General features: G+C 38.1%; 1 protein-coding gene across 1 annotated transcript; it reads right to left on the reverse strand.

The window, feature by feature from the left end:
- Positions 1 to 395: 395 nt before the first annotated feature.
- On the reverse strand, positions 396 to 27450 carry NUS1 (NUS1 dehydrodolichyl diphosphate synthase subunit). Its single transcript, XM_004264678.3, has 5 exons — positions 26853 to 27450; positions 12871 to 12996; positions 11434 to 11583; positions 7471 to 7570; positions 396 to 3215 (listed from the first exon to the last, which is right to left on the reverse strand). Exons 1-5 carry the CDS (start codon positions 27334 to 27336, stop codon positions 3125 to 3127), a joined length of 951 nt encoding a protein of 316 aa, XP_004264726.1. The 5' UTR covers positions 27337 to 27450; the 3' UTR covers positions 396 to 3124.

A 27450-nucleotide genomic window follows, 5' to 3' on the forward strand; every position in this document is an offset into this window, starting at 1 on the left:
TGAATACTCTATGCAACATAAGACAAAACCATAGCTCTTACCCTTCTATTTCCTGGTTTAACGAGAACGTCAAATTCCTTTTTAAAAGAGTACACATATATATTTTCAACTTGGCATTCCATATTCAGTAAAAAACTGTTCAGATTTTAATTACTGTGGAATTTTGACAATTTTACCAACGGCGAAGCTGAATTTTACCTCACTGTTACCTGGCAAAAAGCAAATAACATTTTACGATTCCAAATGTTTAATCTGGTAAAAATGAGAATATACTTCAATCAAGAACTTACCATCCAAAAAAATAGTATTGTTATCTTGTCATATGAGTTTCTCATTACATTTTTGCAGTCCCTACATGTTTAGAATGTAGCATTCACATAATACTATAGTCCATGAAAAGTGTATATTCTTTTATTGTTTTTGTTCATACATGTCGTTTCAACTTTCAATAGTAAAATTCAATAAATTTGATTCCTTAATCATAAAAACTTGCTTTACACATTATTTACATGTTGCCAAAGTCTACAGCCATACAAAACATCACAAGGATTTGACTCTATGCATGGTACCATCACACAGAAAGAGGGAACTAATCAAGTAACATACATTCAAAGATTAAATTGTAGATGTGTACAGTGTATTTGGCACTGTTCATTAACATTATAACACATTCTTCTCTCAAGACAGGCATTATTAAGCCTTAGTCACAATATACCAGAATTTGCTATTCACATCAAAACCAGCTTTCAAACTTTCTAACAGTAATCAGTATTAAGAAACAAAACACAACCAGAATTTGGGAATGGAATTCAAACCCTCCAACCTCTTGCTAAGCTCCAAGCTGCCATCCATAAGGTAGGTTTAATTTGATAATTTTTCCATTGTGGGCAGTGTCAAGAAGAAACAATTTAAAGACAATATTCTTCAAAACACATCAAGACAAACAACACGTTTCTTTAAAGTTTTTATCAGTTCTTCTTGGGAGTGCAAGGGGACCGCTGATAATGCATAACTAGTAGATGATTTGGGCAGGAATTACAGAATGACTGATGTCATTCAAATTGTGGAGACTGTACTAACAGTTAAACTCATGGGAAGGATCTGGAATGCCTATAACTGAAATCAGAATCCTCAGCAACTTGTTTTAAGGGTCTCTTCCTACTTAGGACTATAACAGACTCAGGTCACAGGTTACAGATTTACTGTAATGTGTAACACTACACTGCTGTGAAATATAAGAAGAAATAAAAATACAAAGACTCAACTATTAAACCTTTAGTGGCTTTGGCTATATTGCAGTGGATAATTTATTTGCCTAACTTCATTTTAACAAATATTATTAAATTCCTTCACTTCAATCGGGCCCATTAAATTTAATTCATTAAAACCATATATATTCCAGAATGTTTAAAAAAGACACATGTTTATAAAAGGCATAAATTCAGTCTTCAACTAAGGCCAAAAAGCCTCAATAGAACATGCATGACAGTACAGGGGAACAGAAATAAAAAATTCTCTGGTAAAATTTAGAGATATGCTGTAGCATCACACAAAGCTTTTAGCAATAAATTAAGACTTAAAAAAAAAAGTCTCACAATGTACAAAAGAACTACAATGTGCAAAGTAATGTCACTGAACCAAAATTTAGTTTATATCATTTTATTTCAAGTGTTTTTAAAAATCATAAATGGGGTTTTGGAATCCAAAGTCAAAACATTTATTCTTCGTAGCCTCAGAATTTGGCAAGCAATTCCAGACCTTGCTTTCCAAATCCAGTCTTCTTTGCTATTTTTCAGACTCTGAGACCTAGTTTTTAAACTACTCCATTCTAAACATACAATTTTGGATAACTATTGTGCACTTGTTAATAAGATTCTTCTGAAAACAGCCCATCAAATATAAAGAATAATGGTTTCTGTCCGAGTATCAGCAGTGAGGGAAGAAAAACTAAACACCTATCAAAAAATCATTTCTTCATTTAAAAAGGAACAGAACCAGTGCTGTTCTCTGCCATTAAAGAGAACATGCAAAATTAAATTACTTTTGTAGACTTTGGTAATGTTTTATTACCTACACAGGCCTCAATCTTACTTAAAGATCATACTTTTACGCAAAGTCACCATCAGGATTTATTAAGTAAAAATCCTGGGTACTAACATGGTCCTAAATGTGCTATTCCAAAGAGGAAGAGGTTACTTTGAGGAAAAGAGCTGCCTCGGTAATTTCCCTCAAATGCTTATTTAAATAAACACAGTTAATGGAAATTTTTTAAACCAGCATTGGGTACTATCTAGCCCACTGCCCACCAAACAGAAAAGGAGATCAAAACTTTCTTTCCTTATTCAGGAAAGTTTCACCTTTACTTTTAAGATTACAACCTTTTCACCTTTTATGACTGCCTCATACAATATTTAAAATTTTTTTAATTCTGCATTTCAATGTTGTAAGAGTTCTTTTTCAAGTGATCTTCACAACCCAGAACACAGACAACAGAGCGACATTTTCAAGTCACACTGACAATAACGAAGAGATGAAAATGGACGGATGTCTGAAAATAGGTATTCCCTCTGCTCCAAAGGTGAGCAAACTTTTAACATGTGAACAACACAGAACTCCATTCCTCTGGAGATCCCTCAAACTCAGAATGCTTCCATTTAATACGTCAATATACTATTCTTAAAAATTAAAGTTTGGTCACTTGGAAAGAATGAACAAAAGTTATGCCCCTCCCCCCCCAAAACAACAACAAAACAGCTTTAACCACCCCTTTCTCTCCCCACAAAAAAGGGAAGTAGTTGGGGCTGAAGCCTGTAAATCTGAAATTTCAGCTCCTAAAACATCGCTGCTATTTGCTCAAAGGTGCAAGTCCACATAAATCCTCCTCCAATACTTCCCCCATTTATAAGTTTATTTCCACACACGCACACACACACACACTCACACACACACTCACTCACTCACATGTACTCTTACTCTCAAGTAAGACACTTTTTTGTGTTTGTTGATAAATTATGAGGATTATGAACTAGGTGTGTACAGGGTTTCATAGGTGCTTTGTAAACATCAGAGTCACTTGAGTCCTTTTCTCCAAAAGCCTGAAATCAAATTACACAACCAGGGATCACTATTTTCCCAGACGCTGTTCACAGGCTGCATATTGACAAAGGGCAGAGAAAAAGTCCTCATAACTGATGTTCAGGTGGGAAGGCAAAGAGCTGAAAAAAAAAATAAAAGGAGAAAAAAAGCAATTAGATGATATGCTGTAATTTGGAGGGGGAACCAGACAGGTAATGACCAAAAAGATTAAGGACAGAAGAAAGTAAATTATAAGCCTAGAGTACGTCAAACTATTTCTACTAAATGATTGTTAAACTCACTGTGAAACAGTTCAAATAAAATATAGTCCCTCCTTTCACAAGAAGAGAAAAGCAAATTGTAGAGAGATGGAGATTCAGAACGTTTTTTTATTTCCAAGTTTCTAATTTTTATTTTTGAGGCTCCCTAACAATCTTGCACCACCAGGCATCTAAGACATAAATGTCATCTGATAGATCTCGTCTCCCTCCTTTGAAAAACCTTGTGTCTAAACCATGAATTTCTATACTACTTTTAAAGAACACAAGGCAAGATTCTGCTGATAAAATTTATTTAAATTTATTAAAACTGGTAGGTGAGTCTACAAAAGATTAAAGCAAGAACGAAAGTGGCAAAGTACCATAAACGCTGCACTGGACTTCAGCCTTTCTGAAGGCAATCTACTTAGGATGATAAGACTTATCCTTTGCTCACACAGATCTATGGACCATTTGAACAAAAAATGTATACATTATGTTTCTTTTATTTTTTTTTGAGATTTTAAAGGGATTTTTAAAAAGTATTTTAATTTTATTGGAGTATAGTTCATTTACAGTGTTGTGTTAGTTTCAGGTATATAGCAACGTGATTCAGTTAAACATATACATAGTGTGTGTGTGTGTGTGTGTGTGTGTGTGTGTGTGTGTGTGTGTGTGTGTGTGTGTGTGTGTGTGTGTGTGTGTGTGTGTGTGTGTGTGTGTGTGTGTGTGTGTGTGTGTGTTGTGGCCTCTCCCGTTGCGGAGCACAGGCTCCGGACGCGCAGGCTCAGTGGCCATGGCTCACGGGCCCAGCCACTCCGCGGCATGTGGGATCCTCCCGGACCCAGACTCTCAACCACTGCGCCACCAGGAAAGCCCAGTCATTCTTTTTTAGATACTTTTCTCATATAGGTTATCACAGAATATCAGGTAGAGTTCCCCTGTGCTATATATACAGTAGGTCCTTGTTGGTTTACATTATATTTCTAATTCTAAGGATAAAGTGAAAATTACTAAGAGACATAACTTACAATGAATTCATTGGAATGTTAGCCCATTTTCAATTCTGACACTTTTATACTTTGGAATATTCTTTTATCCTCCAAGATGAAGGCACAGTGTAGTGCTAGAGAGATTCAGAACCTATTAAAGCATAAGTCCAGATTAATGCAAAACTGGAGAGCTATTTATAAAAGATCTCACTCAAATTTACTTCAAGAACTCGGCTTTGTCAGAGTAAAGCCAGTGTTACTTGAACAGTTTACAAAAGTCAGGCTGAATGCTGGCAGAGCAACACAGCATCCCCACATGATGATTACTGAAGCCATGTGGTGAGCAACCAATAAATGAACAATATTTATCTCCACAATTTTCGATTGCTCAAGGGGGCAACTACAATGTGAAGACAAGCACTTTTAAGACAAAGTGAATATACAGCCAGAGGGTTTCCCCTTAAGTATTTTAAAGACTTAAAATAATTTTCAATAATTAACATTAAAAAAAATCTCGAATTTATACAGCTTTACTTTGATGTTTTGGACACTTCAAACAGAATCAGAGCCAAGATCTAGTCAGATTACAAGACTCACATTAAGAATTCTACAGTCACATGAACATAAGAAAAGGACTAAACAAACCTACCATAATGAACTCCTGCCTGACCCTGTGGTTCTCTTCAGCTATGTTTTCATTATCCTTCCTTTTCTTCCCTTGCCAGGTTTATTGAGATATAACTGACATATAATCTTTATCCTTCCTCTTACTGCTAAGAATTCTGAAATAAGCCTCCTGTTTCCCTCCATTTCCTTATCTCTTAATAATCTCTGCTATCAATCTTTTACCTTATTCACTCTACTGAAATGATATTCTCAAGGACAAATGTAACGACTTTCTTTTTGCTAAAAGCTTGCTTCCAATGTCTTCAAACTACCCACTTTCCTAGATTGTCTTCATTTTACGCCCTTTATCAACAGCCTCATCTCCTATCACTCCTCAAGAAGCACTTAGTGTCACTACCCCTCAGTGGCTCAGAAGCAGTCTTGTTATTTCCTGGTCTGTCCCATCAGGGCTCCAGTCTTCTCTACATTGTGATCAAGACACTTTTCCTGTCATCACGGTGCTTACAGACTGGTGGACGGTAGACAAATAGAGAGCAAACCTCAAAATAACATTATACAGCTATAAGAGACATATGTACAAAGATCTGTGGGAAAGCCTGTTAGGTGCCAGGATCTGATGCCCATGATCAGATTTAAATCCTCAACTCTGGATTGAAATGCCCATTTTACAAATATAGAGAAGTTTCAATAGCTTTCCAAAGTCATGTTACCAAGCTGCATAGCCAAGACTCAAACCAAGATCTATGTTCTAAGACATACTCTTCCTACCAAACAACTCCCAACCTCACAAAATATCACTGCTACCTTTCTTAAAGCCCACCTGAAAGGCACCTGAAATGACCTGGAAAACCCCCTGGGGTGGGGGGAGGAAGAGATAAGAGAAACACATATCACCATAAAGAAACCCAGAGTTTGGAGATTTGGGTTCTAATTCCACTTTATTACAAGCTTGAGTAATGTCTCTTCCCCATTTTCCTGGCCTATGAAATGAGGAGGCAGTACTGGATGACCTACAGCCCTCTCTGACCCTAACATGCTACGTGTTCTTTTCGTCTCCCTCCTGCCCCCAGCTTGAAGCATTTCATACAGGACCCCTTGGTACTGTTCTCTTCTATGAACACATTAGGGAAGTCCTCTATTCTCACAGGTTCAACTACTTCTACTTCCTAGGTACTGACAACTCCCAAAGATCCATCCTTAGCCTTGACTTCTCATCCAAGCATCAATTCGACATCTTCATCTGCTCTCTTAAGTATTTCCATCTAAACAGACTCTGGCCTCAAAATTTTATTCCTGAATTCAACATCTTCCCTTCAAAATCAATGGTCCCTTGACTTTCCCATTTGTCTCAATAACACCATAATTCACCCAGTCACTTAGGCTTAAGAACTTAGGAATCATTTCATTTCTACTCTAGTTTTTACTGCAATTATTGATAGTAAAGTGCTAGGCCTGCAAGTATACTTGGTAATTAGTTCTCATGAGAAAGAAAATTTGTAGTATATTCCTCCTAAGACCCAGAATTTAAATATATTCTAAGGCTCCTAAGTCTCTCCTTTATTTTAAATCAGGGGTCTGCAATTACAGCCCAGGAGCCTGCCACCTGTTTTTTGTAAACAAGGTTTTATTAGAACACAGTCACACACATTTGTTGACATACTGTCCATGCTTGTTTAGCTATACTAGCAAGTGTTTAGTGGCAACAGAGAAGAGCAGTTCCAAGAGACTATATAGCCCACAAGGCCTAAAATATTTACCCTCTGGCCCTTTATACAAAAAGTTTGCCAAATAAGCAGTTACATTCTCATCAGTGTATTCTCCCATAAATTATAGGCATGGCCTCATCACTTGTCTTTTTACCTCACCCTTGCCCAAACCCAATCTACTCTAGTACATAGTTGCCCAACAAATCTTCCAGAATCACCATTCCCACATTACCCACAGGCTCATCAATTTCCTACTGCCTCTCTAAACAATTATACACATTCCTTATGCTGATATTTAAAGCATTCCCAATGTCAACACCCCCAAACAATTTGATTTCACCTTATACTGCTATCTAACACTAACTCTCTGCGTTGGTGTGGCCAGTTCCCTATTTCTTTCAAAGGCGATGTTCACGCCCTGCCCCTCCCCCCCAGCCTTTCTTTTTTTTTCCCCTTGCTCACCCCCTACACTTCCCACCTTTTCTTTAATTACAAAAATTCTACCCATTTTATATACCCTGGATCAAGTCACATCTTTTCTGTGGAATCAACAACTCTGGCCCACAGCTTTCTCTCTCACTCCTGATCTCCTACGATGATTAGTTTCAATACCAAACATTTGCACAACCACATGCTCTCTTGTGTCTGAGTCATTGATACAGGTTTTTATTTCACCACTGATACTGTCAAATACCTGAGGGAAAGGGTCCAGTATTATAATTCTTTGGGAATTCCCACCACATCTAGCACGGTGCTGGGTTCAAGAAACTCTTGCTGGATCGAACCAAAGTCAGTACACTTTTAATTACTTACACAATCTCAGTCAACCTGATGTGCCAGGGAAGAAAGCCTAGTGTGCTGTCCACAGGACCAAACTTCAATACTAAATCAGGATCAGGGAAACCATTTGAACCTTGGAAAGAAAAAGACACATGAACTTAATACACATTGCTTACCAAAAAACGACCAATGGCAAAATCTGTTCATCAAATTGGTTTCTTATGCTTTACGTATCTGTTCTCTTCAGAAGCTTTATTTGTATGTTTCCATACCCCTATTCCATGGCCCAACATCTACTTTTATATCTATGTTATTTCCAAATGTGGAAGTTTTCTCTAAAGGCCATTTAACTGGATTGATTACCTGATAAGGAGAGGTAACACAACTCCCATCCTAAACCCTACAAGTAGCCCCCAAATCCCATCTATCTTTCAAGACTCAACTTAAGTGTTCTCTTCGCATCCTGGGACCCTCACTACTTTAAGGACTTAATACTTATTCTGGCCACAGAACTAAATAACTTCAGAGATGAAAAGCAACTTAAAAAGTTATCTACTCTCTTTCCTTTCCCATGCTCTGATTTTACAGAGCAAGACCAACTCCAGAAAGACCAACTTCTAGCTATATAGTACAAATGTTCTCAGTATTCCCCAGAGCCCAAGCTCCCTGGGAGGGGAAAAGGAGACTGTACACCTGCATCAACCAAGTTCTGGCCATTTTTTGCTTCACAGACTGGTTTCCATATGAGATCTGGCTTGAGAGAAAAATGGGATAGAAATATTTCAACTGCTTAAAAATAAAGTAAAGTAAATCTTAAAATAAAGAATCACTGGTATAACAGAAAAGATGCTTTAATCCAAGAGACTCAGGTTTTAACAGCTTCTAATAACCTCAGTTCAGCCACTAACTTTCTGGTCACACAGTCTCTCCAGGGCTTAGTTCCTCATCTGTTAAATAAGGGGACTGGATTAGACAGGTCCCTTCAGCAGTAATAAAGAATTATTTCCACAACAAAGTCTCTTTAAAAGTCTACGTTGGCAGAGTGAATATACTAAGTAGAACACATACTCTTCTTCCTGCTAAAAAAGCAAATCCTCTTTAGTACACACACACAAAAAGAAAAGGCAAGAAGGTACTTCTGGCTAATAGTGGTGTGAAGAGGGTGACGAATCCTCTCCAAAAATAACATGTATTAAACTGGACAAAACCAATCACTTAAGAGCACTGGATATTAACCAGAGCAGATGACTATTCTTTAAAAAAACAAAACACCAGCTAGAGCTTCAGGTAAGAACTGTAGGTCTTTTGGTCTTCCTGCCTGGGAATGCCCCCAACCCCCATGTCTCTATCCTCCATCAACTGAAGGAAACAGTAGTTTTACCAGCAGGGGACTGACAGCAAAAGCTAGCAGATTTGCTGCTTGTAGCCAAAATATATGGACTCAATTTGGAGGTTGTGGGCAGGAGGGAGGGAGCAATGGTGAAAACCTATGGACTCAAAAGGAAAACCCACAGCTTTGTTACCCCGAGGTTGTAGCCCCCCATTAGGGCAAGCAGAACAATGGATAGAAATTTAACAGGGAGATGCTGGAAACACTGGTTCATTTAAGCTCTCCACATATCCAGGCTGACTAGGAAAATACCACATGCAAGGGAAGAAGGAGGGCAAGCAGGACAGGGTGGCAAGAAAGTCCAGTGAAAGGTAACAGCCAAGGAGACCTGAGAACTGACTTGAATGCACCCTCCAACATCACACAAAGATCTTGGAAGCCTTACAAATTTAAGGTGTTTGAGCACAACCAGTGTGCAAACCACTGTCTGACACATTAAACTATGCAGACACAGAATGCCAGACTAAAGAATAAAATTAAAAATAGAAAAACTGAGCAGAGACAGCAGTAGTCACCTGTATTTATAAACAATATAATCCTGTATTTAGAAAATTCTAAGACTCTACAAAAACAACTACTAGAACTACTAAGTGAAATTTCAGCAAAGCAGGATACAAAATCAGTATTAAAAAAACCAACCTGTATTTCCATATATTATCAACAAACAATCTGAAAATAAAGTTAAGAAAAAATCTCATTAACAGTAGCATCAAAAAGAATAAAAGTCTTAGGAATAAACTGAAAAAAGTAGAACTCTATACCCTGAAATTATAAAACATTGTTATGAGGAAAATTAGGACCCAAATAAATGGAGAGATATACTATGTTCATGGATTGGAAGATGAACATAGTGAAGATTGTGGAGATGGCAATTCTCCCCAAATTGAGCTACAGATTCAACTCAATCCCTATTAAAACAGAGTTTGTTTTTTTAAATTGACAAACTCATCTTAAAACGTATATGAAGATGTAAAGGACCCTGAATAGCTAAAACTTTGAAAAAGAAAATCAAAGTTGAAAGATTTACACTACTTGAATTTCAAAGTTTATTACGGTAGGCTATGGTAATCAAGACACTGCAGCATTTTAAGGACAGACATATAGACCAATGGAATAGAATAGAAAGTCCAGGAAAAAACTCACAGATTCATGAAAAACTGATTTTCAATAAAGGAGCCACAGTAATTAAAGGGGGAAAACACAGTCTTTTCAACAAGTGGTGGTGGATAAATAACTGGTATCCCTTACCTCACATCATTCACAAAAATTAAGTTAAAATGGATTAGACTTAAATATAATAGCTAAAGCTATAAAAATTCTAGAAGAAAACAAAGCAGTTGCTTCATATTGGCAATAAGAGTGGAGATTAACTGCAGTCACAAGGGAACTCTTGGGGGCGACAGTATTCAGAGGGTTTGCTTCTGTCAGATTAATGAGTTAACTTAAGGATTATGTACATTTTCGTTTATCATGGGTCTAAAACCCCTGCAGTCAATACATGGTCTCCAAAGGCTATCTGAAGGATTACCTTTGGTCCCTGCATCACTTTTAGGACATCCTCAAAACTACTCTCTGGTTGGGGACTTATAGGATCCAGGAAACAGTCAACACCCCAGTAACCTCTGCCTCGAGAACACCTACAATGGTTTACTTGAAGCCTATTCATTCAGCCTCGATAGTTAGGCAATGACAGAGCAGAGAATAGGAAAGTAGGGTAAGAAGTGAATAGTCAATGAAAGTAGGGAGTTAGTGAGACCAAGAGGCCAGAGAGGGACTGTGCTCTGTAATGGACATGTCAAAGCAGAAGAAACAAAGAACTGAGGGTTAAATAAATGACTGAGAATTAGAAAATGGATGATTAATAAGTAAGGTAAATGGAGAATCTATGTGAATGAATAAAAAATATGTCTGAAATTGTATGGCTATATTCATATAGACATGAATTTGTTAGAAATATTGCCTTTCTTCAAAAGGATCAAGGATAATGCTAATAAGCAAAAAAGACCATAAAGTTAAGGCAAAAAGTTCCTAGGGAACTTTAGAGAGAATAAGCAAACTAAAGGCTTTTATAAACAATTGAAGAAAAACAGATAAAATATGTTACACTTGGTATAACGTGACAAATATAGTGGTAAAGTTGGTATAACATAAGAGAAAGAATACTATAAAAGGAGTCACAGATGATAGCAGTATAATATTCTTGGGATTGTTTCCTAAATAGCTATTAAGTTCAAACTTAATATTCAAGAGAGTTCAAACTAAAAAGAATGAGGAACACTGTATGTCAATTATATCTCAATAAAACTGGAAAAAAATAAATCAAAATAAATTTTAAAAGAGGGAGGCAGAAGTAGAAGACCTATTTTTAAGAATATTCATCACTTCCCCCCAAATCCTTTTAGATCGATCCTCTCCTTTACCAATAATTCCTCATGCAAGCCAGGGGAATACAAATTTCATTATCTCAAAACTATTTTCACATGTGTGTCTCTAAACTTCAGAAACATAACAAGTATAATGACAACAACAATAAAATGGAACTTAGATAGTCTCCTTCATACTGTATCCTTGTGGGACAAAACTAAGAACAAACATATATGACTTACTAAGTAAACTGTCTAACATATCTACATCCAAATCTGTGCATTTCTTTTGCTGCTGAGCTACTAACTGGCAGAAGTCTTGAGCAGCTCTCACAATATCTGCTTTTCCATCTTCTGGGGACAGCACCTTCACTGCCGATTGGCAATTTAAAACTGGAGAAAAAAAAACAAGATATTTTAAAAAATACCCTCTTCCAGATATATTTCAAAATAACTTAAGGACTATGTACATTTTTGTTTATCATGGGTCTACAACCTATGATATTAATAAATATTAAGTTCAGACTAAAATAAAAGTACAGTTCTTATAGTAAACAAGAATCTTTTAAGCCCTTCAATTTCAATATTAAAACATACCTGGCTACTCTCCTCTGAAAGAACCAATACATAACATTTGTGTATATATTTACATACAGCCTTCTTTTCAAAGTGCTCAGAATGACCTTGTATCTGTGAATAAATCCTCTAGAAAACAGAAATTTTAATTATAGGGTAACTTACAATTTCCTACTCAAAACGCCATCTACAATTCTAGTACAGTCAGCAATAACACAGAAGACAAAAATGAAGACTATAGGAAAAAAATGTGCTTCAACAGAATATGAATTGTCTGTAGCACACACATCCACCTTATCAAATTCTGATTCTGTGGAGCTGTTTTACAATTGATAGGATTCTAGGTAACTGACAGCAATGCCCAATTCTTTTTTTCTTTTTTTAATTAATTAATTTATTTATTTATTTTTGGCTGTGTTGGGTCTTCGTTGCTGTGCATGGGCTTTCTCCAGTTGCGGCGAGCGGGGGCTACTCTTCATTGCACTAGGTGGGCTTCTCATTGCGGTGGCTTCTCTTGTTGTGGAGCACGGGCTCTAGCCGCAGGGGCTTCAGTAGCTGTAGCGCACGGGCTTAGCTGCTCCGCAGCACATGCGATCTTCCCGGACCAGGGCTCGAACCCATGTCCCCCTGCGTTGGCAGGCAGATTCTTAACCACTGCACCACCAGTGAAGTCCCAATGCCCAATTCTTGTTTATGCAATTCTTTGCCTGGTAGAGGTTCAATTATGTTCATTCTAATTCCATTGAAAAACAAGTTTTGCCTCTATTCACATATTTATTTCAATATTTCTGATCTATAAATATCTCCATTCTTTGGATTCTCTTTGAATTGGCTGTAAAATCTACCTGGTTCCTGGTTGTTTGAGTTAAATAAAATCTTTAACGTGTTTATTTTTTAATATCCATGAGTCATGATTTTATCTTTTTCTGAATATTATCTTTTAACAAGATGAAGAATGAAAAGTCTAACTCTGGTGATTAAAGATGGTGATAATAAAGACTAACAGGGCAAAATTAATAAGTAAATGAATGAGTAACAGAATCTGCCTTGAAACACAAAACATATCTGCATATGTTAGATATTCAATTTTACACTCACACTTACCTTGATCATCTTTGTCATTACTATTTGCAAACTCTGGTGAGTATTTGGAACAATCTAAGCCCAGGAGTTCCTGCTGTTGTTTTAAAATTTCATCCATCAATCTGGAATTATTTCTTTTGAAAATACCTTAAAAAGAAAAAAAAGGGAATCCCAACTAGGTTAATTTATCCTCTTCAATGATTAACGGATGCTTGTTGTGAAAACAACACTGGATCCAGAACTGAACAATTTCCAAGTGAATCACTGATGACTAATCCTAAACTAGAATCTAAAAGGAAAACATGACAACAAAACTCTGTTATTACAAGAGTCTGGCTTTGGGCTAAAGTCAAAAAAAAGGACAGGGGTAACAACTCTGTGTCAATATGAATATGAGAGAAATTTAGACCTAGAAAGAAATTTTAAGAGACCATTTACCTGACACCTTTATTTACAGATTAAGAAACGGATGCCCAGGTCTCAGTAAGACCATTAAGAGACTTGTCAGAGAACTTATAAACTGCAGCAGTGATCCAAAGCTTCTATCTTCCTCTCTCCCAGCCTAATGTAATTCCCCTACAGATTTACTCTGTGCACACAATACTATCACCTCAATTTGATTCATTTGTTTTTATGGTAAGAAGAAATAATATGAATTATGTAAAAAGTAGAGAATAGACAAAAGTACAGAAAGCAAAATTTAGTAAATTCAAACAAAGCATGAAAATATATTACATAAAATTGTTTCTGATCCTCCAACCATGCACAGAAAAATTAAAACTATAATTACTATCATATCACTGAGAAAGATGAAGGAACTATGTGACATATATTTAGTATAAAACTAATACAGAGAGCTCTAATTAAAAACAATTTGGCTATTTTCAGAGAGGCCAGCTTTCTAGTGGCCATTGCCTTTTTGATCTTTAAAAGTGTTCCTTCTCTGTATTCTCAGTCCTGTCTTTAAAACAGTTCAAAGATTAACTGTGAGAGAGAACATAATAAGTATATATATAAAATAGCACAGAATCTGCTGAATATGCTGTATAGTGGCAACTTGGTTGAATATGTGTAATAGCAGTTCAAGGATGAAAGCAGTCTCCTCCGGTAGGGAAACACTCTGTAAACAAACAAGCAAGACTTAAGCTGAGCTGACCTCAGAAAGTTAAAGTGAAGAAAATGGAGAGGATAGTTAGATGGGGAAGATGCTTAAGAAAAAAAGCACTGAATGCTCAAAAGGCAGACAAATGCTGCTGGTACAAATGATTTGAGAAAAGGGGCAAGGGAATAGGCCTAATTTTTATTCATTTTGCCTACCCAGTAGGTAACCACTCATTTCCTGTGGAAATGTGTGGAAATCTTTATCTTTAGGAAAACCAACCTGGTGACAGTTTGGTTTTTGGTCATAGAGAAAGCCAGGCAGCCGACTATTGCAATATTCCACACATAATTTGATAAAGCTGTGGAAAAGGATTCACTACAAAAGACAAGTTGAGAGAATAAAGAATATGACTTGATTAGAGGTGCACAGAGAAAATTCTGCGACTTTAATCCTGGATAACAGAAAATGATAACATTTTTAAAAAGAAGGGAAATTCTACAAAGAGAACTGGTTTGAAGGAAAAGACAAGTTTAGTTTTAGACAGGTGATGACAGAATATTTAAGTGGGGTTATTGTAAAAGTGATTAAGAGACATGAGGAAAGGGTGTTCAAAAGAGGTCATATAAGCACCACGTGGGTAGGGCTCCTACTGTTTTGCTTACAAACACAGGGCCCTGAGGCTAGCACAGGGCCAAGCACAGAACAGACACTCAACAAATAAATGTTGGTAGCAAGACCATGACAGGTCAGAGACCTGTTTCCTTCTCAAAATCCTATCCTCATCCCAGCTCGTGTGAGTATCTTCCCTTGGATCAACTCCCAATCTGCTCCTTGAATGGCCGCTTCTCACTCTGCACTGAATCCTTTTCCTCTTTCCCTCTAAATGGAGATTACTCCTCAGAGTTCCTACTTCAGCCCTCTTCGTGTCCATGTGCTCCTCCCTCTCTGGTTCTAGTCACTCACGGGACTTTAATACCACTCAGCGTCAGGACCAGGGTAATATGAATAAGACAAAACTGGGGGGACGGGGTGGAGGGTAGTTTACAAAAAAAACCAGTAATTAAGATTAATAATAACTTGGTGTAAAGTTATTTACATAACTGTCTTTAAAAATTAAAATTAATGCAAAACATCCATGATGAACAAAATATTAAAATTTTAAGTAAAAACAGGATCAGCATTTTGTTCCTAACATTTTCAGTTCATTCAAACATCTAATCTTAACTTGAAGTTCTGTAAGCATCTGAAAATGAACAAATCTAAAACTTGGCAGCTTATCTTTTAAAGCTAGCTCTCAAACACTTATATTACATCAGGTTAAAAAAAAGAAACAGTACTGTAAGCGTGAAACTTATATGCACTTAGGGATAAGGCCTAAAAGAGAACAGGCAATATGAGAACAGTAAATATGTAAGGTTGATGGGACAATAGGTGATTTAAAATCATAACTGCTGTAAAGCTGTTTATATTTTTGTTTAAAAACAAAAAAACTTGGGCTTCCCTGGTGGCGCAGTGGTTGAGAGTCCGCCTGCCGATGCAGGGGACACGGGTTCGTGCCCAGGTCCGGAAAGATCCCATATGCCGCAAAGTGGCTGGGCCCGTGAGCCATGGCCGCTAAGCCTGCGTGTCCGGAGCCTGTGCTCCGCAACGGGAGAGGCCACAACAGTGAGAGGCCCGCGTACCGCCCCCCCCCAAAAAAAATTAGCCCTTATTCTTGTTGTTCTATTTATAATAAAGACATCACTACCTGCTCAGTCAACCAGGCATCCTCCTTGCTCTCTAGCATTATCACCACCACCCCCAATGCCCTATTAAGATGCTAAGCCCTTTACTCTTCTACAGCAATGTTTCCCTGTACCCATTTCCTTTTGTCCATTGTCCCCACTGTTTCAAGCAACAGTCTTCTTTGTAATATTAGAACCACCTTCTAATGGGCCTTCCTGCCCCTTCTAGCATGGATCACTAGACTAAGTACCAGATTGATCTTCCTAGGCTACATCTGTAATCCTCGCACATTCCAACTTTATTATCTTCAATGGCTCCCAAAATGCTTAATGTATCAAGAACAAACTGCTCAGATCAGCATTAACATTCCATTCTACGCTTCCATACTCGGTAGGTAGAAATAATGTATGTTTATGAAATAACTGAAGCTTCCAATTTCTCTACAGTACTCTATCCCCAGTATAAGGCAAACACCTGGAGTGACTCCAACCTTCATCCTTTGTTACCTCCCCAGCCCCACACCTATAAAATTCTAATTCTTCACAGGCCAGCTGAAATGTCATTTACCCTCAAGAAAACTTTGAGTCCCCCAGCCAGATTGAGCCAGGCTCAATTTCTCTTCTGACTTACCTCACTCCCTCCAAATACCCACATTTTGCTCAAACTCCTTAACAAACCAATATTCTACTTTTTATTAGTTACAGCTTAACTCTCCCCCACCCCACTGTACTGTAGTCTTACTTGTGCACTTGGGTCTTACCCATTTCTTTCCCCCTAAGGCACCTTCCACATAGCAGGAGTTCAACGTTTACTTAATAAACTGAATTATCAGTGCACAGAGTGCCACCTAACAACAACAAAACCTAAAAGGACATGTCACTGAATGGAATTTTTAAGAAATTTCCAGGAAACTCTCACAATAAAAGGAGACACTTCCTCATTGCATACAGGCAGAAATTCTGTTAAAAAGAAAAAATATTAGAGGCACAAAGTACCTTCTACAAAGAAGACCTCCATGAAGTTATTTTAAACTGAACCTTTGTCTTGGCTGCTTTGGATGAAGACATGAAATTAAAAAGTATAGCTTCTGAGAAGTGCTAAATGCATAAATAAGATAGATTGCCAGCAAAATAATTCCTGATACCTCACAGCTTGACCCCCATCCAGAAATCTGATTATACTCTATGGTACTTATTTCCCATAAGCAATATTCTCAGCTTATAATTTTCTTCAGGATTCAAAGTCTACACATACACACTTCACATCACAAGAAATGCAACAAGTTATAAGAATGCCTTTGAGTGAGACAGGCAACTCCTCTGGCGATATCATAATAAATTGATATGTGGAAGAGTCTTTTTCTCATATCATAATTCATCTTGTTTGCCTTCACAGAATTTAAACTAAAGCCAAAATGATGTAATATCAATAAAAGTAAAGAAACTATAACAAAAGTCATTTTATGCAAAAGGAAGTTGAGACTGTATTCATTTAGAAATAACTAATCTAAGGGAAAAACATTAGCAAATACTCAAATTTTTCAGAAACCTGTATTTTACAGAGTTATATAACAATGAACTGCAAGAATTATTTTATCCCATCCTTTTACAGATGAGGAAATAGACCCAGAAAGGTCAAGCAATTGTCCTTGGTCAAGAGTCTAAGACTTTGGACTGAAATCCAGGTCTCCTGGCTTCTAATTATTCAATTCAGTAACTATTTCTAATGCTGATAACCAATGCTAAATCCACCTTACTATTAAATTTTGAATTTCCCTCCCCCAAAAGTTAAACTTCATAAAATAAATAAAGCTGACCCCTTTACAAATGAGCAGAATGTTTTGAAAAAAACTAAGACTAGAGCTCTTTTTAAAAAGGCTTTTAAGAAGTCACAAGGTAACAGATATTTGAATTCTTTAAGAATGACTTGGGAATATAAAATAAGTTTTTGCAATAATGACTTAAAGAATTTTACATTATGCTTGTTGCTCTACAACTATATCTCATGCACTCTCAATTTCCCACATGTCAGCTAACTGGAAACATATATAGAAAAGCTACATGAAAGAGCCGAAATTTTTTAAAACACACACATGCACACACCCAGAAAAACCTACAATTTCCAAGAAAGAATAAAATATTATGTTAGGAAAGGTGGACCTCAGAAAGACAACAATGTTTTTGGTGTTTTTGATAAACACTTACTATACCAAATGTAGATTTCTTTTTATATCCTAAGAAATATCCTTTTCTAATTCTAGTATGATGTTCAAAGTTTAGACAATAAGGATATGTCCCCTAACCATCCTTCCTAATAAATTGAATGTCCCTTAATCTTACTGTCATAATACAATTATTTCTGGTTTTTAACATTTCCTAGCCTTTGTCCACATGCATGTGTAATCTTGGCATATATGACCATGCAATTTTGTATCCTGCTTTTTTCACTTGTATAACATGTATCCTTCTTTGGTGGTAGTCTCATGATTGTTTTAACAATTGCATTATTTAACAATAAAGGTCTGAATTCAGAAAACATTCCAAGTACAATGGGAGGCCGTTGGAAGGTTTTATTCAGAGTTTGAATAGTATTACCAAAAAAGATCACTTTGCTGGTGGGTGAAGAATGGATTATACAGGGGTCAGAACAGAACTGAAGATAAATTAAGAGGCTACTACAGCATTAATCCAGGTGAAAAATAATGAAAACTCAAACTTGGACAACTACAATGAAGAATCAAAACAAGTGGCAAATTTGGGATATATTCTAGAAGATCAAGATTAGAGGTAGAACATGATGTAGAAGACTCACATCTAAATTTTTAGCTTGAGCAGTTGGTTGGAAGGTATTTTCTGAGATTGGAAAAAAGCTGAGCAAGGCAGGTTTAGGGGGGAAATTCAAGAGTACTGTTTTAGACATGTTAAGCATTTGAGATGCCTAAAGAAATCAAAGTGGAGATGTTAGGTAGGGTGAGATAAAGGAGCCTGGAATTATAGGAGAGATAAGGACTGGAGATTCAAACCTGAGTGTCAGCATTGGAACAGAGTCACACCATTCGTTTATGGCCACTTTCTGACTATACTGGCAAAGTTGAGTATTTGTGACAGGGACCATACAGCCCACTAAGTCTAAAATATTTACTAGCTGGCCCTTTAAGAAAAAGTTTTCTGACCTCTGATCTAGGAGATAGGGTGAACATCAGAAAGACAAGGGCACACATACAGCACAAAATCCTAGGACATCTCAACTTTTAGAAGTGGAGAAAACAAGCCAGACATAAGGCTCAGAAGGAACAGTCAGCAAGATAGGAAGAAATCCAACCACACATGATGTCATGGAAGCCAGGAGAGAAAATATTTCAAAGAGAGTGGAATTAAGTATGTCCTATCCACCAATCAGGTTATATACTGTTCGGGATATAAAGACCTTATTGGGGTCTTTAATAGTTAAAATTACATTTTAGAATTACTTACAAGTTTCAACATTCAGTCTACCCTAACAATCAACTATGTACACATTAACCGGGTAATAACGCCATGATGCAATAGTTTTTTCGAATTAAGGGAACCAAGAGTTTAATTAAACAAGTATTCAATCAGCAAATCTTACCTGTATCCCTTAAATACTGCTTCTTCTAAAATTTACATGAACTGAATAATCAATTATAGAAAATGAGACTTTCAAAATACACGTTTAGTATTTCTTTTAGATCTGAAATTTGAACTTTTATGTGATTATTCCTTCCCTTCTATAGAAACAGATTTTTAAAGAAATATCTAGCAAGTGTTTATAAGAACAAGGGAAAGGAAGGGAAGAAAAGCGAGATAAACATTGAAGCAATCTCTCTGGTTACAAAGCATCTCACCAGCTAAGGAACTAAAGTAATACTTTTTTGCAAATAAACGCCCATCCTTCGAAATAGTCTACCTTTCTTCTTTTAAACAAGACACCTAAGTAAGTTATCTGGTAGTTACCCTCATTTAATTCTCTAACAATCCAATTATAACACTATTAGAGTCAACCTTCAGAGAAAAAAACATATGGAACAATAATTTAAAAAAATCTACCAATAAAATTTTACATGACTGAAGTAGTCATAACAAAATAAATCTTACAAGCCATTAAACAATTTTATTTCAAGAGAGAGCCCCAGGAGGGCTTCCCTGGTGATGCAGTGATTAAGAATCCACCTGCCAATGGAAGGGACACGGGTTTGAGCCCTGGTCTGGGAAGATCCCACATGCCACGGAGCAACTAAGCCCGTGCACCACAACTACTGAGTCTGCGCTCTAGAGCCCATGAGCCACAGCTACTGAAGCCCGCCTGTCTAGAGCCTGTGCTCCATAACAAGAGAAGCCACCGCAATGAGAAGCCCGCGCACCGCAACGGAAGAGTAGCCCCGCCCCCGCTCACCGCAACTAAAGAAAGACCGCGCGCAACAACGAAGACACAATGCAGCCAAAAATAAACAAATAAAATACATAAATTTTAAAAAAGAGAGAGAGAGAGAGAAAGAGCCCCAGGATACCTCATAGAACAACAATTATACTGGAATGAGCATGTTGTACCAAGAAAGATATGCGTGATGGTGGCACAGCATACGGGAACAAGCGCTGGCTAAATTTTAAGTCCCAGTTCTTTAGCAGGAGAGATGTTTAAAATAAACTAGCCAAGTGGGCTTTCTCAGCCTCTGACTGCACATTTTTAAAATGAGAATGTCTTCCCAGACTCTGCTCACCTGACAAGGAAACAGTTCAATACAGAGCAGGAGCTCCATAAAATTAAATTTAGTTGATTAAAAAAGTCAAGTGTGTCCTACGACTCAAAGGATGAATGTTTATATTAGTAGTATGAAGAAAATTCTATTTACCGTTAAATATCTTTAACAAATTATTTCTACTACCTCTAGATAAGTACCCACTTTACCAAGACTTTAAGATGACACAACATAATCAGAAGAGTACTAACATGACTGTACTGTGGTTACATTCTCTTCTCAGTGGAAGTCAGTACAGCATAATGCTTAAGTACCAAAGCTTTGGAATAAAATCTGATTCAAATTCTAGATCTGCCCCTTCCTATATATGGGTTCTTGGTTTTCTAAGTCTCAGTGTCTTGACTGCTAAAAGTGCTAAGGATTTAATTCACTTCTTTGCATAGCATCTAGTGCATAGTAAAAGTGCAACAAAGAGTAATTATTACTATTAAGGAAAGGTTTATTTTCATACATAAATCCAGTATGGTTAAATAGAAAGGTACTCAGAGAATGAGGTCAGTTCAAAAGCAGGACAGAGCTTTTCAAAGACAAAGCAAAACTGGGGATGGAACAGTCAAGAGAGGCTACTTAGCAGGTAATAGTGAGAATTGATGTACAAGGATCTATTGATAGCTTTTGACAGGTAGCTAGCCCTTTGGTAGAAAAAGGGAAGAGGACATCCCAGGATGTTAAGATAAATGTGAAATTCTGTATATTTTTGAAATGTACTATACAAAGGTGAAGATTAGAAATAGAATGTTACCTTACACGAGTTTCCACATGAGGGAAGACAAGTACTCTAGTTTGTATTGTCTGTATATCAAATCTAATCACATTTATATTTAGACTTTCAACACTTCTGGCAACTCTGTATTTCAGAGTAAGGAGAACAATACTTGATAAAATTATATTTCCCAACAGCATCTGTGTCAGTGTGCCAAATAAGTAAACTAGGGCAAACTATGTTCATTTCCCCCCACTACTTTAATTAAGGCTTCTGGGTACTGGTGTTGGGAAACAAATTACAACTCAGTTCATCATTCTTATCTACAAGAAATGCAGCCCCTTCTTCCAATTCAAGGAATATATACTGACCTACTCATTACACGCAAACACCAAGCTACAATCTGTAGGTGAAGCAACAATTAGAAGGACAGCTAGCATCTGCAAAGCTTACAATCTAGTAAGGAAGTTCGGGCACATATACATACGGCTACTACTTCACAAAATGGGAGAATGGAAGTAACTTTAAAGATGTACGATATTTAAGGAGATTCAAGGACAGAGCAAGATTAGGAATGGAATAGCCGAGAGAGACTACCTAAGAGGTGATAGTTTGGATAGACTTAAAAGGATCAATGATAGCCTTTTGACAGCTAGATAGCCATTTGCCAAGAAAAGGAGAAGAGGACACTCCAGAAGGAGGGAACATCAAGTAACCTAATTATGGATGCAGCAAAAGGGATATAAAATAGTGAGAAATATGTTGAGAAGGCTGGGAGTACACAGGGCAGATCTTTTAAATTCTTGTGTAAGAAATCTGAATCCAAAAACCATTTCCTACGATACCTAGTATAGATTTACAACTACGGAAATAACACTAAAAAGAGCAACACAAAAGGTTTGTTTTGTTGCTGAATTCTCACATAGAAGGCAATGCCTTATTCTGGATCACTCCAATTTACAGTAATATTAAGTAATAATTAACTGCAGCACTATTTACAATAGCCAAGACATGGAAGCAACCTAAATGTCCATGGACAGAGGAATGGATAAAGAAGATATAGTACATATATACAATGGAATATTGCTCAGCCATTTAAAAAGAATGAAATAATGCCATTTGCAGCAACATGGATGGACCTAGAGATTGTCAAACTGAGTGAAGTCAGTCAGAGAAAAACAAATATCATATGATTGCTTATATGTGGAATCTACAAAAATGGTACAAATGAACTTATTTACAAAACAGAAATAAAGTCACAGATGTAGAAAACAAACTTATGGTTACCGGTGGGGGGAAGGGTGGGGGAGGGATAAATTAGGAGATTGGGATTGACATATACACACTACTACATATAAAATAAATAATAAGGACATATTGTATAGCACAGGGAACTCTACTCAGTACTCTGTAATGACTTATATGAGAAAAGAATCTGAAAAAGAGTGCATATATGTATATGTATAACAGATTCCCTTTGCTGTAGAGCAGAAACTAACACATTATAAATCAACTATACTCCAATAAAAATTAACTAATAAAATAAAATAGAAATAAAAAAGTAATATTAAGTAATAATTAATATTGAGACCCACCCAAGATTATCTTCACTTATGAAAAGGAACACGAAGGATGAATGAATAATTTGATGTAATACAAGTAGTAGGGTATCCTTTCATTTGTGTTAGGGTCAAACTTCAATGTGCAAATGTATCATATAAGTAGCTTAATAAAAATAGAGATGCTCAGGTCCCACTCCCCTAATTTGGTCTGATCAATAACTGTGCTGAATCTGTATTTTTTATAAACACCCCCAATGACTCATTCACGGATGGTCCACAGACCACGTTTTGAAAACTACTGCCCTACAGCAAGGTTCTCAGCATGGCACCAATACAGCTGAGCAACATGAACAGGTTCCATCACTGAAGATAATAATGTATCTGTAGGTAACTTGGATCTAGGCGTACTTCAAGTGAACCCAAGCAAGCATAACACCCCTAAGGCTACAGCACCAAAAGCCCCAAACTCCAATTTTTGTACCAGCCCCATTATGGTCTTAAATTATAATAATGTAGACAAAATAGCCAAATCTCCCTTCTAGAATTCTGAGCTCAAGAAATACCTGAGAAAACAACTCCAATTTCTGACAGATGAAATTATTACTTGCAGAAATTCTTGATGATAATCAGGAAAGAGTGCAGGTAGATGAAAATATCAGTCTGTTGGCAGAGTCAAACCAAGGTAAATATCAGTGGATTTTTTTTAGTCTAAAAATTAAATATAATCTAAATCCAACTATAATTAGAATGAACACTGATTTAAATACAAATTTGGGAGGTTAAGGGGCACAAGACAGGGGAAAATGGAAGGTGGTACAGTAGCTCGTCTCCAAGATGGCTGCCACCAGCCCCAGCCCCGACTCCTGCTGCACAAGCCATCTTCTCATCGAGAGGTAAAGTCTACCGCTCCATTTTCGTGATTTGGGGCAGACCTGTGACTTCTCAGACCAAGAGAATACACCAGAAGTAACACTGTATGATCTCCTAAGCTAGTTCATAAGAAGTCTTGCAGCTTTGGCCTTTGGCTAATTCTTTGGGAACGCCTATAAAAGAAGTATGACTACGCCAAGGCCACTATTAAATGAGGAAACTTAAGCTAGCCATGTGAAGACAGATGACCAACCTGTCCTCATCTATTCCAGCCATCACAAACCAGGCACTAAATGTATGATAAGAAACCTTTATGTCCCAGCTACTACCTGACTGTAGCCTTATGAGTAGAACTAACCCCAAGGAAGAACTGTCCACCTGAACCGAGTCAACTCATAAATTGTTTTAAAACACTATGCTTTGGAGTAGACTACAAAGCTACAGATAACCAGAACAGGTGGCCAAGCCTTCATCCTACCTCATTTCTCAACCTTTCATTACATAAACTTACCTATTATATTTACTGATCCCAACACACTGCTCGATGCTGTTGTTCAATCTACTCTAATGGGAATGCTGCCAATGGGGAATTCACCATTCTCTCTCTCTTTCTCTCTGTCACACACACGCACACACAAAGAACACTGTACTGATTATGCTAATCCAAATTCTACCTATTTTTGCAAGGCCCATCTCAGATGTCACCTCCTATGGACATATGGAGGTTACCTTGCTCCTCAGGGATTTTTCTCTTTTTTTCTCCTTAAAGTCTCTTCCATTCACTAGCATTTATATATTAGCTTGCATTAATTTTTAGTAACTATCCCTAACTTGAGTATAAACTCTTTGAGACAATTTCTTGTACTTCTTTGTATCCCAGTAGGTACTCAATAAATTGACGTTTAAGAGTATGTCAATAGGATTTTTAAAATCAGTTAAATATTTACATAGAAATAGGTTTAAGTGAAAGTTTGGGAAAACTGAATATAGCTTAAGTATTTACAGTTCCCCTGAAAAAGGAATAATTTTTCTCACATATCCACATGGCTTGATCGCTCACCTCTTTCAGGTCTATTCAAAAGTCACGGGGGCTTTCTTTGGCCACTCTATTTAAAACCGCACCCCCTACTCCACCACTGACTTTCAACATTCCTCTCCACGTCCCCTGCTTTATTTTTCCTCTTTGCTTTTATGATCTAATACATTTTACTCATTTATAATATTTGTCAGACTTCCACTAAAATGTAAGTTCTAGGAGACTAGGAATTTTTGTCTGTTTTTTTCACTGGGGCACTCTCATGCCTAGAACAGTATCTGGTACTTAACACACACCCAATCTGTCACCTGTTAAATGAATGAATCAATCAGTCAAAACCAAGGATGAGTAAATTGAAAGCCTCTTATTTCAAACAATGAAATTAACCTTTATCCCTAATTGAAATTGCTTTTACAGTAGACACAAAATGCTCTTCAGTCCATGCACTGAAAATGCTCCGTAAAACTCCTTTTGCTTAGCTTGACTTCTTCCTTTTCACTACCAATCATTTTTCTTTTAGCGAATATGAAACAGGCTATTTCTGAATCACATCAGCAACTTAAGAACAGGAATTGCCAGAACAAGGAAGTGTGGCAATATTATAATCTGCGTTCGTACGCAGCCACCAATTTAAACTATTCAGCTATTCATTTTCCTTCTCTACTAGAAGGTAAAGGTACTTGCTTTAAAAGAATCCCCTGGATATAAGTGACTCACTTAAAGTGAATTCACCACATTGCTCAACAGCTTTAATTAATTTCCATTTCTGCTTCACTTACTTTTTTCCCCCAACGTTTCTGTTGCGTTGCTTAAGCAAAGAGTGCATCGCCTTATAACAGTCTTGTGATTTCTATTGTTCTGGCAAGCTCCATAACATGTCAGCCCCTGAGTATATTAAACTTTACCTTTCAGGGTAAATTTTCATTTGATGATGACAGGCTATGAGTCACCATACTCCTTGCTGGCTGCAAGGAAGGCAATCAGTCAACCAAAGATTACTCTAATAGCCTGCAAGAGGTGCTGTCTGACCTCAACCTAACCTTTCTGACAAAATGTCACACTTAAACCTGCCTAACAAAGACTTAAAGATTAAAAATCAAGTTGTAGCTTCTGTGAGCATACCAGTAATTTAAGGTACTGAACAGAGCCTAAGACACTAGTTTTCTTTCCTTCATACCAATACTCCTAAATCATTCTTACCTTTAAGGAAATACCATGGCTTTCAGGATTTGACTGAAACCCAAACATGACATTTAGAGCCTTCCCCAACCTGATCTATTCATTCTTCAACATCCGGCTTAAACGCCATTTCCTCTGGAGGAACTTCTCAAGTTTCTCCAATGAGAATTTCTCTTCCCCCTTCTCACAGCAGTTACTAACTCCCAACATTTGTTGCTACCCATGCCACTCATGTGAGTGTGTCTACCCTCCACCCCACAAGCCTGAGAATCCATGAAATTCAATGTAAAAATCCAAGGAATATGCCCAGCACTGTGCTTTAGGTTTGTAGCTACGCGAACAATGTTGAAGTCTTGTACCTACAAAAATTCCCTAGTGAAAATTTCCTCAATCAAAACTTATGGGAGGACAAGTACTGTGTTGGCCCCTGAGGATCAAGGATCGCACAACAACCCAGACCTCCGAAGACAGACGGTGACCACTTTCCTTTCTGTCTATCCAGTCTCTCACGTACTCTTCATAAACCCACTTCAAATGCCACCTGTCCCCAACCACTTAGCTTACGCATAAATCCTCCACAGCCTGCGGTGACTTAAGAACAGTGCCTTGAGCCTCTCTGAAGAACCACTGCGGTGTAACAAAAAGGTAAATCTGTGGAAAAGCACAGACTGGCTAAAATTTCAATCCTCCTATTACTACCTCTCTAACTTTGGACAAATCAATGAATGTTGTTATCTCAGCTCCCTCATTTGTGAAACAAGGGTACAGAAACATCATCCACCTTAGTGGGACATTATAACGAATAAGAAATATTTTTAAATATGTAGAAAGCGACTGAACCGAATTCAGGAACTTAGTTGGTGTCCAATTAAGCCTATCTCCCTTCCTCGAAAGCGCCAGCACCATAATTTGCACTTAAGGGCCTCCGGACGAGGTAACTCGCGGAGCCGGGATGGCTGTGCCGAGCGACGCGCCCCGGGTCCACCTGCCCGATGCGCGGTACCCGCGGCCGGAGACGCCCCGGGCCCCCTACCCGCTCCCGGTCTCACCTTGGTGGTCGTAGACACTAATGTAAGAAATGCCCACGGCCATACACCACACCACGAGGCTTGCGATGTCCGAGAAGCTGGGCTCCTGCTCCTCCTCGGTGATCACCAGGCCCATGTGCACAGGCAGCTTCTCCAGGGAACGGCCGTCCGCGCGCCAGCGTAGCCGCGGGTGGGCGGCGACCGGGGTCGGCCCCCCGCGCGGATGCCGGTGGTGACGGCGGTTCCTGCCGTTCCTGCCGACAGCCAGGAGCTTGGGGAGCGTGAAGCCGAGCGGCGCTAGGACCGCGGCGGAGGCGGCCCGACAGCAGCGCCGCCAGATCCAGTTCCAGGTGCCGAACCGAACACGGAGCCAGGAGGTGAGCGTGCGGTGCAGGCAGAGCAGAGCGTGCAGCACCCGCCACACCAGCTCATACAGCCCCGTCATACTCTCGTGGCGCCCGGGCGCCCTCCTCTCTCCTACACCCGCGGCGCGACCGCTTCTCATCCGGCCCTGCAGCCGGCGCGGGCCATCTCTCCGCGTTCTCCCGCCCCCCGCACCCGAACCCCTTTCTACTGCCAACACCTCACCGCGCCCCCGCCGCCATCTTCCTCTTGCCTC

Source organism: Orcinus orca, chromosome 12 (genome assembly GCF_937001465.1).
Source record: "Orcinus orca chromosome 12, mOrcOrc1.1, whole genome shotgun sequence".
Taxonomy (NCBI): domain Eukaryota; kingdom Metazoa; phylum Chordata; class Mammalia; order Artiodactyla; family Delphinidae; genus Orcinus; species Orcinus orca.

Bases quoted from the DNA above. Each gene is read 5' to 3' on its own strand.
- NUS1 (XM_004264678.3), bottom strand. From the start codon at position 27,336: ATGAGAAGCGGTCGCGCCGCGGGTGTAGGAGAGAGGAGGGCGCCCGGG. The intron at 11,584-12,870 runs GTAAGTGTGAGT...TTTTTTCTCCAG, and splicing joins TAATGACAAAGATGATCAAG to TTTTAAATTGCCAATCGGCA. The intron at 7,571-11,433 runs GTAAGTCATATA...TTTCTTTCCAAG, and splicing joins TATGTTAGACAGTTTACTTA to GTTCAAATGGTTTCCCTGAT.